Source organism: Pseudopipra pipra, chromosome 9 (assembly GCF_036250125.1).
Source record: "Pseudopipra pipra isolate bDixPip1 chromosome 9, bDixPip1.hap1, whole genome shotgun sequence".
In the NCBI taxonomy this organism is placed as follows: Eukaryota; Metazoa; Chordata; class Aves; order Passeriformes; family Pipridae; genus Pseudopipra; species Pseudopipra pipra.
The window spans coordinates 27,261,246-27,275,731 of NC_087557.1; the positions used below are offsets into that span (position 1 = coordinate 27,261,246).

General features: G+C 52.4%; 1 protein-coding gene and 3 non-coding genes across 4 annotated transcripts; 1 reads left to right on the forward strand and 3 right to left on the reverse strand.

The window, feature by feature from the left end:
• Positions 1–1,192: 1,192 nt before the first annotated feature.
• Positions 1,193–1,307, reverse strand: LOC135419280 (U5 spliceosomal RNA). Its single transcript, XR_010432899.1, has one exon. It is a non-coding gene; the product is annotated as a U5 spliceosomal RNA (small nuclear RNA).
• A 470-nt stretch (positions 1,308–1,777) lies between these two features.
• LOC135419273 (U5 spliceosomal RNA) lies at positions 1,778–1,892 on the reverse strand. Its single transcript, XR_010432892.1, has one exon. It is a non-coding gene; the product is annotated as a U5 spliceosomal RNA (small nuclear RNA).
• Positions 1,893–2,743: 851 nt separating this feature from the next.
• On the reverse strand, positions 2,744–2,858 carry LOC135419279 (U5 spliceosomal RNA). The gene has a single exon (XR_010432898.1). It is a non-coding gene; the product is annotated as a U5 spliceosomal RNA (small nuclear RNA).
• Positions 2,859–7,001: 4,143 nt separating this feature from the next.
• On the forward strand, positions 7,002–10,572 carry TMEM53 (transmembrane protein 53). Its single transcript, XM_064665414.1, has 3 exons — positions 7,002–7,133; positions 7,574–7,692; positions 9,498–10,572. The coding sequence occupies exons 1-3, from the start codon at positions 7,058–7,060 to the stop codon at positions 10,158–10,160; spliced, it is 858 nt and encodes a 285-aa protein (XP_064521484.1). The 5' UTR covers positions 7,002–7,057; the 3' UTR covers positions 10,161–10,572.
• The last annotated feature ends 3,914 nt before the right edge of the window (positions 10,573–14,486 follow it).

Here is a 14,486-nt window from a genome sequence, read left to right on the forward strand (position 1 = left end):
GCCTCTTGGTGCAACCCTAATTGAAAATGCTGTGTCCAGCCCTAGTGGCACCAACAGCCAGGAAGAAGAGTCTCAAAATAAACAAGAAATGTTTGGCTGTGCATGGATTAGGAATCACCGTTTAATGATTGGCAAGAGCTTCCTAGTGTTTATTAAAGTCTGGCAAGTTTCTTGTGTGACCAAAAAGAACACAGGATTCAAACACCACCACTGTTACTTCTGCATAGACTGGAAGACTCTCCACGACTGTCTCCCTACCCACCAAGAGTTTTCTGTCATCTGCTTTTGCAGGAAAAGTGTTCTGACAGCACTATCTTGTGGACACTATGGGAAATTCATACTGAATGAACCGATTTTAGCATAAATTGCTGACTTTCCTTAAGTATTCTGCAGTCAGTTGTGAACACTAGGTTTTCTAATGGGTTGCCAATGTCAAAAAAGGTTGTTTCACAGGTATGTGGAGAATACAGGGGCCACGAGCAATGCAGCACCATTCAGCCCTGTGTGGGACCTAGATTGCTTCTAGGCCCAGCCATAGGAGGTGACAGCATGCAAGGCCAGAGCAGACTTCACATCTCCCTCTAAATAAAACTTCAAGCCAGCTCCAGTGTCAGTAGCAGGGAGCATCTGAGCAATACTACCTGCAGGCAGTGACTCTGCCCCATTCCTGAACATACCCCTGAGCAGCTTTGTGCTGGAGAGCTGGCACAGCTGGGGTACTCAGCTAGAGAGCAGTGCCAGAAAGAGGGGTGGACCCTCTCTGGGAGGAACATGTCCCAGTCCTTTCCTACCCAAAGGAAGCTACATGAAGGTCCCTTTCACGGTCCTGTAAATTTTTCTCCAATGTCTCACCCAATGACTTTTGTGGCAGCCAGGGTGAGCCCTGCAGAAGATGAGGGACCCTGAGAGAAACACCCTGCTGGTTGTCCTGCCTGGTCACAGATAGCTGTGTGCTTGGGGACCGTGGTGAGCTATTGTGGTGAGCTATTGTACCTTCGGCAGCCTCGTCGCAGCAGGTAAACGCTTTCCTCCTGGGAGGGGTCAATAACGAACCAGGACCTGAGCAGGGTGAGAGATGCATGAATGGACAGATATGACACCACCCAGTGACCGATGCCCTGCGCGGTCGTCCCACATCGCGCCCATTTATTTCATTCACATTTCGAGCTCTATTTTTTACACATGAAGGGATAGCTCCACCGTAATGAAGCCTCAAAAAATTATTCGACACTCGTACTTGTTCCTCTCCACGGAAATCTTTAGTAAAAGGCGAAAGATTTATACGATCTGAAGAGAAACCAGAGTATACCCCTCCCTCCCTCCCCGACGCTGCCGCCGCCTGCCCCACGCCCCACACCTCAGGGTGACACGGGCCCGTCCGGCGCTCCCGGCCCCGCAGCCCCGGCCCGGCCCGGCCCCGCGGGGCGCACACACCGGGCGGCCCCGACAGCCCGGGTGGGGCAGAGGCCGCAGCGCCGGACACCGGCGGGGCCGCGGGGCACCCTGGGTATGCAAATCACCGGTAACGAGGAGGCGCTAATGAGGAAGAGGAGGAGGAGGAGGAGGAGGCGCGGGCGGAGAGGTGTGGGTGAGCTCCGTGGGCACCAGCCCCAGTCCTGGAGCAGATCCCTTCTCCCCACGGTACGAATCCCGAGGGATCATTTCCTCCGCGGCTCCGCATCGCAACTTTGTAACCCGACAATCACTCTCACCGCGCTGAACGCGTGCGTGAAAGATATTTAAATGAGCTCTCTCTGTTTTTAACCAAAATAGGGGCAGCTCCATCGAAATGGAGCCTCAAAAAATTATTCGACACTCGTACTTGTTCCTCTCCACGGAAATCTTTAGTAAAAGGCGAAAGATTTATACGATCTGAAGAGAAACCAGAGTATACACATCATCTTTCCCGCATATCCATCCCCTCCCTGACGCTGCCCAGAGGACACGGCGACCCTTCCCACCCTCTCCCGTCGCCTCCCCCAGCCCGGCCCCAGCTCCCCGCCCGTTCCACACCCCTGCCGGCCCCAGCCCCGGCCGCGGCTCGGAGGGGCGGCTGTCGGCGGGACCGGCCCGGCGCTGCCCGCACTGCACCCCGGGTATGCTGATCGCGCCGTGCTGGGGAGGCCACGCCCGGGGCTACCTGCCCTGCTGCTGGGGCGGGCCGGGCCCGGCGGGGACAGCGAGGGGAAGCGGACGGGGATGCTGGAGGAGCCGGGCTGCGGTCGCACGGTTTCCTCGGCAGTGCGGCGCAGAGGCTGAAAGTCGGCTCCGGGAGAGGCCGCCGTACACCTCTGCCACGGACCGAAGGGAGGGGGGTCGCGGTAACGACTAGGCTCCTCCGGGATCCTCCCGGGTCGCGCCAACAGGGCCGGAGCGGGGGCCCGGGCGGGGCTGGAGCGCCCGGACAGCGGGGCAGGTTCCCGGCTGGCCGCTTCTCCCGGAGCCCGGACGGCCGGCACGCAGCCGCTGCCTGCACCGGAGCCTCCCCGGTCGCTCGCCCATGTTCTCAATCACAGGAGTGATGAGGGGGCTGCCCCGGCCGGGGCACGGGCGCTGCGGAGGGACTGAGTACCGGGGTCAGGGTGAGCACCGGGGCGGAATCGACCCCGCAGCAGACACCGCTCCTACCGCTGGAAAGGGTAACAACTGTCCTTGTCCGCACTGCAGCCCTACAAACTGAGTCCGGATCTATTACAATTCTCTACCACTATTTGTTTTTCTATTTTTAACCAGTATAGGGGTTAGCTCCACCGAAATGGAGCCTCAAAAAATTATTCGACACTCGTACTTGTTCCTCTCCACGGAAATCTTTAGTAAAAGGCGAAAGATTTATACGATCTGAAGAGAAACCAGAGTATGCCGCATATTGCCACCCTGCACACACGTAGTCCCAGCTGTCTCTCTGCGGTTCATGGCGACCCCGCGACCCCCCCGGTTCCACCCTCTGCTTCTCCGGCCCGTTCACCCGGTAGGGACTGGCCCGGCCCCGCACCGGGACCAGCGGCCTCGGAGAGCGGCGGCTCCGAAAAGCTTTACCGGGGCTGCGCTACCGGGCGCGGTGCACCCTGGGTATGCAAATGAACGAATACTAATGAGGCCGCGCGCTCCGGCGGGAGGGCGGTTTGGGGATACGTGGCCGGGAGCTCCTGAGCTCGCCCTTCACCCCTGCCACACTTGCCCAGGCCAGCCACGGCCTGCCCCAGAGTGCCCAAGGTGGGTACACAGATCCTGCTTTCCTAATCCAGGTGCACAGAGCGCAGCACGCCCAGCACGGGCTCGTCGAGGGCACAGGGCACCTCTCCCACCATGTCCTGGGGAGAAAGGGCAGAGTGACAGGGACAGCTTTAACACAGTTCTCCAGGCAGTTCTCTTCCAGGCACTGGGGCTGTCTGGGCAGGAAGGATTGGCACAGATGCAAACACTTCCCATTTCTCCCCACAAGGCTCAGTACTCACCTGCACGACCTTGAGCATCGGCAGAGCCTGTGCTGGGCCTGTGGAGAGGTACAGAGCAGCACAGGTACAAGGTAGACCTGGTTCTGGTACTTGGGATTGCCATGGCCTGAAGAGTCCAGCAGAAGTCAGGATCTCTTCTGCCTAGAGAAAAATAAAAAAGAAGTTTAAAAAGGGCTGTGAAGATAGAGGAAGGCCGTACTAAGGAATTACTATCAAAATCACATTTAAAATCTCTGGCAAATAATACTAAAGCTCTTACTAACCATTAATTTAATCTCATTTTCCCTTATACTCATGTCATAGATAGGAAAACTAAGGCAAAAGGAGAGTTCCCGGTATGTCTGAAGCTGCAAAATGAATCTGTGACAGACTTGAGATTATTTTCCGGGGCACGTGGTTTCACTACAGGAGCTCTCTTCTCTGCTCTGTTAATAAAGTCATTTTGATGTTTCCCATTACCCCAGCCCTGGTTTCTCACTAGCCTCATGATATGAACACTGCATCTCGTATCTGACCTGCCAGGGAATAAATAGGGTGAAATGAGAGCAGAAATAGGTATGGATTTATGGGGAGTGACAGGGTCAAGGGGGCTATAAATGCCTCTTAGTGAAGCAGTGCAGCCCTCACCTCACTCACGTGCTGGAGTGACAGTCATCTGGACTGGGCCCACATCCACCCCAGGAATATGTGCCTGGCCTTGGCAGTGGAAGAGTGCTTCGGCACCCTTTGATGTGACAGACATTTGCTCAGGTTTTTTCCTGTCTAATTTCCCAGGCATGTTTTTAAACAATCTAAGAAAAGCTAAAATGATAAGAGCTATGGGCAAGAAGGCAGAAAACCCAGAAACATCCTGTGTCAGCACTTCCTTCCATCCCTTCACACAGGTGTTAAATAAAGCGACCCACATCTTGCCAAATTTCTTTGGCACACTTCTGGCTCAGTAAGATAACCCCTATTCCAGCTTGACACATGTGAAGGTGTACTTTGTAGGGAGGTGAAATGTCAGGGATCAAGTTCTCCATTTGCTCAGGTAGGTGGCAATCCCACCGCTGTGTATGTGTTTGGCTGGAGGACACTGACCAGTCCCAAGGAGTTAGACACCAGGATCTGTGTCCACACACAGATACAGAAGGAGGGATAAGGTTGCAAACAGCTGCATTGACACAGGTGCCTTGTCCTCCACCAATCTCTATCAACATGCCTAAGGATAAGAAAGGAGTTCTCACCTTGTCTAATGCACTTCTTGGACTTCCTGCCCAAGAAAAGCACCATTTTAGGTTTAAGTGTGGTTTAGGAAAAAAGAAGTTAGAACGACACACAATCTTTGGATTTCAGAACAAGGAGTTTCTTTCAATGTAATACAAATCACCAAGATTACCAATTCCCTAGCTACAAAATTCTTAAGTCCTTTCTCCTGGAATCTGGAGCAAAATTCCAAAGCAGTTCCAGAATATCCCCAAGATACTTGCTCAAAAGTAACTTTTTATTCCTATTATCAGAGCCAGACTGAAAACAGTGACTAAGAGGTGCACATGTATCTCAGAACCTGAAAACAAACAAACAAACAAACAAAGTCTTTAAGGAACAATGTTTAAGAATTAAGATGAGATGAAATTTCATTTTGGAATTTACGGTCTGTGCTCTGTAAGGAGTCTGTGTCCTTGGCAGGGCGTTTTCAGGACCTCCTTTGAGGGGAAGCAGGTTTAAAATAAATCCATTTTCCCAAAATAGTTGTGATTGAAAATGTTATTAGCCATAACAAATGTTAGTGCTGACAGGAGAATGGCCTGTTAGGGGCCTCGGCTGAAACAGTCAAGTGAAAGTCATATTTCACATTATTGCAAGCATTTTCCTGTGATTTACAGAATATTTGTGAAACATTACTTACAAGGCATATGATTGATATTGAGGGAACAGCTCATGTGTGGGGGGAATCTGTATTTCACAGAGACTGTTTGCATGAAATTTACAGTCCCATAAAGTGCTCCTCTGTCCTCAACAGAGATCTAGTTAAAAGAACTTTACAGTCTGAAACATCCCAAAATTGATTCTAAATTAACATTTCTGTATTTATGTTTAAGATGCTGGTGGTGTACTGCTATCCCATTTTTATTATAAAGCTGCAGTAACCCTCCCACTCTTCAGAAATACCAGCACCAGCCTCTGGACGTGAGGATTTTAGTGATACAAAGGGCTTGCCTATGGATCAATGGAAAAAAAAGAGGAGTTTGAAACAGTGATGACATGGGGCTTCAGAGGATACAGTGGTTACTCTGGCTGCTATAATCACAGCATCTGCTGACACAGTAGTCTTTAAGCCAACATTGCAAAGTACCCTGAAAATGTGCATTAATATTGTTATTATGATTATTTTACATATGGGAACATACAGACACAGGGAAGTTAAATGGCTTGCCTGAGTTGACTGTCAGTGCTAGCATCAGCACGTAACTCCTGTTTGTTGGCTTCAAACTCTGCTCTCCACAGTGCTGGGCTGCCACCCACTCCATTGGACCTAATAATCAAAACAAGGCTGGGTCAGGGCAGGGCTTTATTCCTGCCAAGAAAAACACCAGTGATTTAGGAACTGGCCCTGGCAATTCAGCAGTTCTTTACATCCAGAGTGCTGCTAAATCATCAGTTTGAGATCAAAAGGCAGGCTGATGTGCGTCAGCCTCAGTCCGAGTGCGAGGTGCCAGCGACTGATCGCCTTGGACTCGTGGAACGATAGTGTGACAGTGATTTGGTGTTGCAACATCGAGGTTGTGCCCAGCCTCAAGCAGAACTTAGAGCTTCTGTTTCCCCTGCAGGTTTCACCCTCCCCTGGCACACCTCAAGTCCCCCACCACCCTCCTCACGCACAATGCACCTTCCTCAGCACTGTACCCAGCCCCTACCACCCCACAGTCCCGCCGGCCCCTCTCTCACTGTCTGTCCTGGCCCCCAGCCCCACCGCTAATGCAGCCACAGCCCCAAACGCAGCCCTGCACAGCCTCACCCGCTGCCCTGACCCTGCTTCCATCCCGCCCCTGCCCCGCCTGACCCATGGCAGCCCCAGCATTCCCCGCCCCAGCCCACCATCCCACAGGCCCGATCCAGCCCAACCACAGGCCCTGCGCTCCCTCACACCCCAAACCCCACGTCGGGCCCTCACACGCTCCCTGACGCCCGCGCCCAGCCCCTGCGTCGCCCCTCCTGACTCAAACGCCCAGCTCAGGCCCACAGCGCCGCTAAGCCCCTACACTCTATTCCCAGTCCCCCTGAGTGTGATCCCCACTCCAGGCCCAACCATTCCCCCCATCCCGGCCCCGCAGACCCTCACTGTCCTCCATCCCCGGGGGGCGGTTACCTCAGACAATAACTGACACGCGGCCGCACCAATCGCCGCCCTTCTTTCCCGCCCGCGGCCCAATGGGCGCTTAGTGGGCGGGGCGCCAGGCCCGGCGCTAAGGGCGCGTTGCTAAGGAAGAGGGGGGCGGGGATGGGGCAAGGCCAGCGGGGAGGTGGGGCGGGCGCTTTCCCTTCCCATTGGCTGCGGGGAGGGGGTGGGCGGGGCTTCCGGCGAGGGCGGAAGCGGCGGCGGGGGCGCGGCGAGCGCGGCCATGGGCGCCCACGGGCTGGAGGCGGCCGTGGTGGAGCTGCAGCCGGGACCGGGACCGGGACAGGACCAGGACCGCGGTGCGGGGCGAGCGGGACCGGGACACCAGGGACAGCAGGGACTGGGGGAACCCTGGGGGGCGCGGGCTTGGGGGGACCCTGAGGGGGGGTGCCGTAGCAGGTGTGTGGCAGTGAGGGCAGGGCAGGACGCTTCGCTTTCCCCCTTGGAACAGCGGGGCACGACAGCCCGTGGTGCCCCCGGGAGGAGGGCTTTCACCTCCCCGTGGGGATCTGCTCGGCGCTGGCTGTGCGTCACTGTGGGAGCTGCGGGGGCTGAAGCGGCGCTGTCCTGCCGAGCAGGGCCCCGCGGGGACACCGGGCCGAGGCCGCGGTCGCGGCCAGCGGGCAGATCGAGCTAATGCCTGCTCCCACATTGCATTTAAACTGCATTGGCCAGGCAGTCTGCCGTGAGCTCCGGCTCGGGCAGGCTGGAGGGGCGTTGTGTTAAAACTTGTGATTAGTTTCAGAAAGCAGCGCGGAGAGAGGGCACACAGAGCGCCAGCCTGTGGTGATCCTGCTGGGCTGGGCGGGCTGCCAGGACAAATACCTGGCCAAGTACAGCGCAATCTACAGCCAGAAGGTGAGTAGCTTGTCTGTGTTCTTGTGGCACTGCCTCTTTTCTGCATGTTGGTAAAGTCGCTCTGAAGCCTCTCTCGATCTGCAGAGTCATGGGGAGGGAGTTGCGAGTTCTCCTGTCGTTGAAAGCTCCTTATCTCCCGGAGCCCAGGCAGTGTTATCTAACGGCTGCTGATGTCACCTTCCCGTGTGCAGCTGAGACAAAAATACTTCCTTGGAGAAACTTTCAGCTGCTCTGTGAATCACTGAAGTATTTTAAGGCTTTTAAAGTTGTGGGATTATTCAGGAATGACACAGTTCACTGTGTTTCCAGGCAGGTAAATATGCAGGGAAAGATCCTGCATTTACTGCTTGCTGTTAGGCCACAGCAAGGCTGGGCACTGACAGAGCACATCGGCATCTGTCGCCCCTTTGGCTCTTCCTTCCTGTGAAAATGATTCATGTAAATGTTGTAATCTAAATTAATTTTATCCTGCCTCTGAAACAGCCATCCTGTGATAGTCATAGCTTCTCACTAGGAGCTCCTGGTATTTGAACTAGGGAGGTCCATCCTACTGCCAGTTCCCTAAGTTTTGATATTTTCCTTTCTAATGCTGTATTTTACTGGAATGACCCCATCTCATAGTGGGAGGACCCAGTGAAACACTAGATTTTTTTTTTTCTTGATCAGCATACAAGGAATCCTGTATCTATCCAAATCTGTTTCAGCTATAGGTGGTAAAGTTTGTACATAAACAAGTCTGTTGTTGATGTGTGGAGTGCAGGAGTCATTAATTGGCTCCATCTAGTGAAGAGTTAATTGTTAAGTGGCTGCTATGACTAAGAGATGCTGCATAGCAGATGAGGAGTACATTACAGGGCAGCGTGACAACTTCTTGGAAAATAACTTGCTATCAGAAAGGTCACAGAAAGGGGAAAGGAGAGAAAGGGTTTTCGTAGCTCCCTAAGAGGTAGTGACAGTAACCATGGCAAGATGGTTGAGAAGACTTTGATTTCAGAACTTGGTATTCTCCTCTTCCTTCTGCACTGCTTAGGGAGCTCTGGGAGGGAGGGCTGTCTGGGTGGCTTCACCTTGTGTTTGTCGGTGTGTAATGTCAGTGAGCTTAGGTGACAGAAAAGACCTAAAGCATTTATAGATGTGGTTCCATCTGTTCTATTTAGAAAATCCTCCATGATCCTGTTTGCTGTGCAAGGCTTTCAGTGTAAAGGCAGCTGCTCAGGAGTTCTGAGTCTCTGAGCCAGAGCTCTTCTTTTGCACAGCTGGAACGTTTCAGGAAGGTTTACAAAAATCCTGTCAGTGGTGGCTGTGGGTGAGTCTCAGAGACAGCTGCAAACAAGTGCTACCCAAGGAGAGGACGAAATTCCTCCTCCTCCTTGTATTTGTTTCAATGTCATGAGCTGGATGTGCACCACATTCTTACCAAAATGGCTGATACTGAAGGTCTGTGAATCAGAGAGATGGTTTTCTCCTCCTGAGTGGGGACTAACACTCATGTAAGTGGGTGGCAGTGTCCTCAGGGGCCGTGCCATTAGTGCAAGATTTGAAAGGATCTCAGACATCAGCAAAGCCAGGCTTCTGCCTCCACAGAGACCTTTTCATAACAGTGTTATGATTATGTAATGTTGTGATTAATGTAATCCTGTTCATATCAGTGCCTTGCTGCTGACTCTAAAGACTTTCTTCTGGCCCTGTGGTTTCTGTTGGAAACCTGTCCCAAATTTTTGCATTCTTTGTACTGATGCTTGCCTACATCATGTAATTTACAACACAGCCTAAATGTGTTTGGGGTCTCTTTCTGTTCTTCTTAGGGGTGCACCGTCATCCGCTACACGGCTCCATGGAGGATGATATTCTTCTCTGAGAGCTTTGGCATCAAATCGCTCCAGACCCCAGCCAGGCGACTCCTGGAGCTACTCTTTCACTACAGGGTTGAAGACAGACCGGTTCTTTTCCATGTTTTCAGCAATGGTGGTGTCATGCTGTACCGTTACATCATCGAGGCGCTCCGCACCCACAAGCCGTTCCAGAACCTCAGAGTAGCAGGCACCATTTTCGACAGCACCCCTGGCAGAAGAAACTTGGTAGGAGCCCTTCGAGCCCTGTCAATTGTCTTGGTCTCCATGAACGTGCTGCTCAGGTATTTCCTCCTGCTCACCTTTGCCACTGGAGCCGTCGTGCTGCGGGTGCTGCTGTACCCCCTGACCCGCTTCGTCCACGAGAGCCACTACGACGCCCTGCTGAAGGCGCCCTCGCGCTGGCCCGAGCTGTACCTCTACTCCCAGGCCGATGCCATCATCAAGGCCAGCGAGGTGAAGCACATGGCTGACACCAGGCAGCAGCTCGGTGTCCCCGTGAAAGCCGTGGACTTCTCGGACTCGCCCCACGTCAGCCACATGCGGGTGTACCCCACCTACTACAGCAGCCTCTGCGTGACCTTCCTGTCTGACTGTGTGCAGGGCTCACCTCCCTAGCGCTGCAGTGACCTTCACTGTTTGCTTTGCTCAGCTTGTAAGGGAAACTGTCACCCCCTTTACCTTTGTGTCTTTGAAGGGAGGAAAGTAGAGACTTCTTGTTTGGTTTGGTTTGGTTCTGTTCTTTTCCCCCCCACTGTCTACAAGTCTGGAAGCCTCCAGCCTGGTCTTTGGACTGGCCACATTATAGCAGAAAGTAGATATGGATTAATTTATAGTACTGAAGGTGAAATCCAGTCATGGTTCATGTTGATGTACTTTACCAAGGTGTCACAGACCAGAATTTCACACTGTTATTTGTCTCTTCCTGTCTCTTCTTGTTCTCTGCTTTCCATGTTGTCTCCTTGTCCCTGATGTCCAATGTGCATGTTCTATGGCTTGTACTGATTTAACAATACAGTTCTTTCATGTCTTTGTTGTTTGCTCTTTTTTCTCTCTGCCACTTCTTTTAATTGCAGTGAGCAAAGAGAACCTCAGTCTGCAGATTTTTTTGCTCCACTGAATGCATCCCAACTGTTGTTGTGCTCCTTGATGGAGATCAGGCCCAGAAACCAACTGTAAGATCTGGAAAAGGTGTGTGCAGGGCATTATGAGCAGCCTGTGACCTTGTTTCATTAAATAGCTGAGATAGAACAGTCAAAGCTCTGATCCCTGGGTGGGAGCTCAAATGTTTGTGGTAACTTTTGTGTTCTTCAACCCAAAGGTTTAACTTAACGTTTTTGAATGTGTCTTGTGTTTTGTTTGTGTGTTCCACTGAGTAGTTCTGCTTTCTTGGAGAACTGCTTCTTTGTTATCGAGTGTCTTTGAGCAGCCTGTATTGTGCATCTGGATATGCAGGGAAACTTCTGGGTTACAGCTGTGCCAGACCTCTGAAATGGAAAGGTGGAATTGCAGAGGAAAATGGAACTGTTTCTTGGAGCTATGATTTATTCTATTCAGATGATCAATCTTTGCAGTCCATGCAGTGTGTAGAAGAAATTAATTCCTTCCACCTAGTGGAAAAGTGGCTTGTTGCACTGAAATTCAACCATGTTTGGTTTTAGGTTTTGTTGTTTATTTGGGGGAGAAGCAGGGATAAAGACAGAGGAGAGCCTGCTAATATGTTTATGCTATGTCACAGCATTGCCAGCAAGTTAATAACATGGTGAACAGAATTAGCCAACTTTAAATTGCCAGGAGGAGGCTCTGGAGGGCTGTGACATGGGCCTGTTTGAACAGGGAGCTGCCCTCGAGAGGTTGGCAGGTGAAAGACATGAGGGTTTTTACTGGTGGTTGCTGCCTGTGGGCTGCAGTGCTGGTCTTGCCCACCCTTGGGGTGCTGTCATCCACAATTACAAAACACTTGCTGTTCTGGATCCAAACACAGAGGGGGAGGTCCCCTGGGAGGCACTACAAAAATTTGGAAGTTTAAAACAAGAACTGTAACACCTCACAGAAGCGCAGGGTGAGTGGCCAGTGGTGACCAGCAAGTTGTTTTTGGCAGACTAGTGTGGCAACCCTCATTTACAGCAGAATAACCCCGTGTTGGGCGTGGTTTTAGAGGGAGGACTGGGGTGTATAAAATAGGTGAGGATTAACTGAGAAGGGGCTGATGGCCTGGTTTGTCTTTGATTTTTTTTTTTTTTAAGTGAAAGCTGTCTCCAGGCACAGGAGCCCTTGTTGCTTGGGATCCTATCTTCCATAGGTGTGATCCCAGTTTCAGCTTCCACGGTGACGATGGGCTGTGAGGGCTACACTGTTTAAGAACCTTCAGCCTTCCCCTTTTCATGGAGAAATTCTTGTTCCTAGGGTTTGGACCTGTAAAGTCCAGGCATGGTCCCCTATCCTCAGAAAGCCCATCAGCAATCTCCACCTTTTTAAAGCAGGCCCCTGTGGAACTGTGAACACTCCTAGGGAGCAGAGGTGATAAAGGCTATTTAACTAGCACTTGCCCTCACACTGGTTTCTATGGGTTTGGTATTTACAGAACAGTTAAACACTCCATAATATGCGCCTCTGAATTAATATGTTTGTTCCTGGGAATCTGCTGTTCCTGTTTATTGCTGTGGGTGTTGTTGAACTTCTCCTACTTAAGGACTCGGGCTGTTGCAGAACATGGCTGGCAGGAGCTGGAGGTAAACCCTCTGACCCTGTGTGACAGGGTGGCAAAGCTTCCTCTGGGGAGAGCCTCACATGTCAGCTACACCTTCCATCCCCACCTTCACCTCCCCACCACTGGATTGCCACTTCTCCAGCTCAGTCCAGCTCTGCCCTACTTCCCCCACTTTCCAGGGCAGCAAGCAGGGAGTGGGTGCTGCCTGATGGAGCTCCACAGCCAGAGCTGCCCTGGGTTTTGCAAACAGGAACCTGCTCACCTGCCTTTTCCACTGCTGCAAAAGTGACCCAAAATTCGGGGGTAATTTGTGTACACACCTCTCTGTGGGAGCAGGATGGTCTTGGGCAAGTCAGTGATTTACAGCACCAGCGTTCCAGGTGGGTCTTGTTTCCTGAGTCCCAGCAAAAGTTTTAATTCCGATTGTGAGCAGTGCGTGACATGCACTGTGTGATACATTGCCCTCTGCTTTCCTGTGCTGCGTGTGCCCCCACCTTCTTGCCCTCTATATGCCTGTGGCTTGTTATTTGAAACAGAAGGTTAATAACTTGGAGCCCGAAGGCACACGACTGAGAACTGATCCAAGCGCTACTGGATTTACAAAAACCCAGCCTCAGACCCTTAATCCTTGCTAAACTGTCACGGTTTGGCGCAGCCGGTGCTCCTAAAGAGCTTCAGCCTCAACACTGAAAGCCCAAAGGTTGTGATATCTTGGCAAATCCAGGTAAATCTCTCACACGAGCTGTGGGGAGGAGGGGTACTGCAGATCTCTTCTTTGGGAGGAAAAATGCAGCGTCCCTGGGTTTGCCTCGTGGGTAGGGAGTGGGATGTGGCCCAGAACTTTTTTCCCTGCAGCCCAGCCCTCCTGTGCAGACTGTGAAGCAGTGTGGGTGAAACACCAGCAGTGGTGGGAGAGAAGGATGCCCAGGGGCTGGCTGCCACTGTTGTGGAAAAACAAAACTAACTTTCCCTCAGCAACCAAATCAATTTGAGGGTGTTTTCTGTGAGAGAGCTGGCTCCTGGCTCACTCCCCTGTGCTGGCTTCTCTCCCCAGGCAGTGATGATGTTACAGGAAGGTTTTGAAAAAGAAAAAAAGCCACTTAGTGGTCATGTGTCCAGGCTGGAGGGTGCTCAGCTGCTGCTCACAGGGGTGGGAAGGTGCCTGTGCAGCCAGGGTGCCCCAGGGCACTGGGAGAGGCTGTGTTGGGGAACTGGGCAGGCCAGGAACAGGATCCAGCCCAGGAACAGGATCCAGCCCAGCCAGGGGGCAGATTTTGGAGGTGGGGGGAGCATCTTGCAGCACAAGTAATTCAAACCAGGCCCCTGGGTGAAGACAGACCTGTGCCCACACCTCACAAAGATGTTCTATTTAAAAGTGTGTGGGCTGAGGTCCCATCTTGGCGCGTGTTGGGATGTTCCAGGATTATGGGTGAAGCTCTGACAGTGATGGCAAAGTGTGAACCGCCTGAGATGGAACCAAACGACCCAACCCCATGTGCATCTTCCTGGACCGAGAAGGAGGGAGGTGTGAGGCTGGTCTCCATCGCCGGCAGAGGTGATGGAGGAGGAGCTGGCAGAGGGCGGCTGTGCCGACCTCCGCGGGAGCTCCCTGCCGGGTGGGAACAGCCTCCACGAGGTGGCAGCAGGCCCCCTCTTTCCTGCGTGGAGGGATTTCTAGTCTGGGAGACAGCGGAGAAGATCCCAACAAGAAGACCCCAACAGGGCTCAGCCCAGCGCTTCTGCATGCCTGAGAGCATCTCCTGCGAAAAGTCTGCTCTTGGGGCAAGGGAGAAAGACCAGCAGGAACTAACTCCAGCAACAATAAGGAGAGATCATGAGTTAATACAGGACAGCATCTATCCCTAGAGCTGCCTGGGATTTGTACTAGATCCTATTTTGCAGTTTTAACTGAATGTTGAAACAAACAGTCTAACAGCAAAAACAGCTTTACTGCCCTTCCCACCCTGGCAGGACAGGTCACACCATTTCCCTTTTCATCACCCAGGGAAGGCTATCTGGTTTTTAAGTGACTCTGTGATACTGTGATTAGCAGACTGTGGCCCAGCTCTGGAAACTCCACATATTGTGACTGTGGCACTCCCTTGGGTTCCCCGTAGTCCCCAAGCCCTGGGGAAGATGAGCTTAGTCCTGCTCTTCTGAAAAGGCTGGAAAGACTCCCCAGCACACAGGGCTGGGGACTTAGGGGACAGTTAGGAAACAGGACAGCACAAATG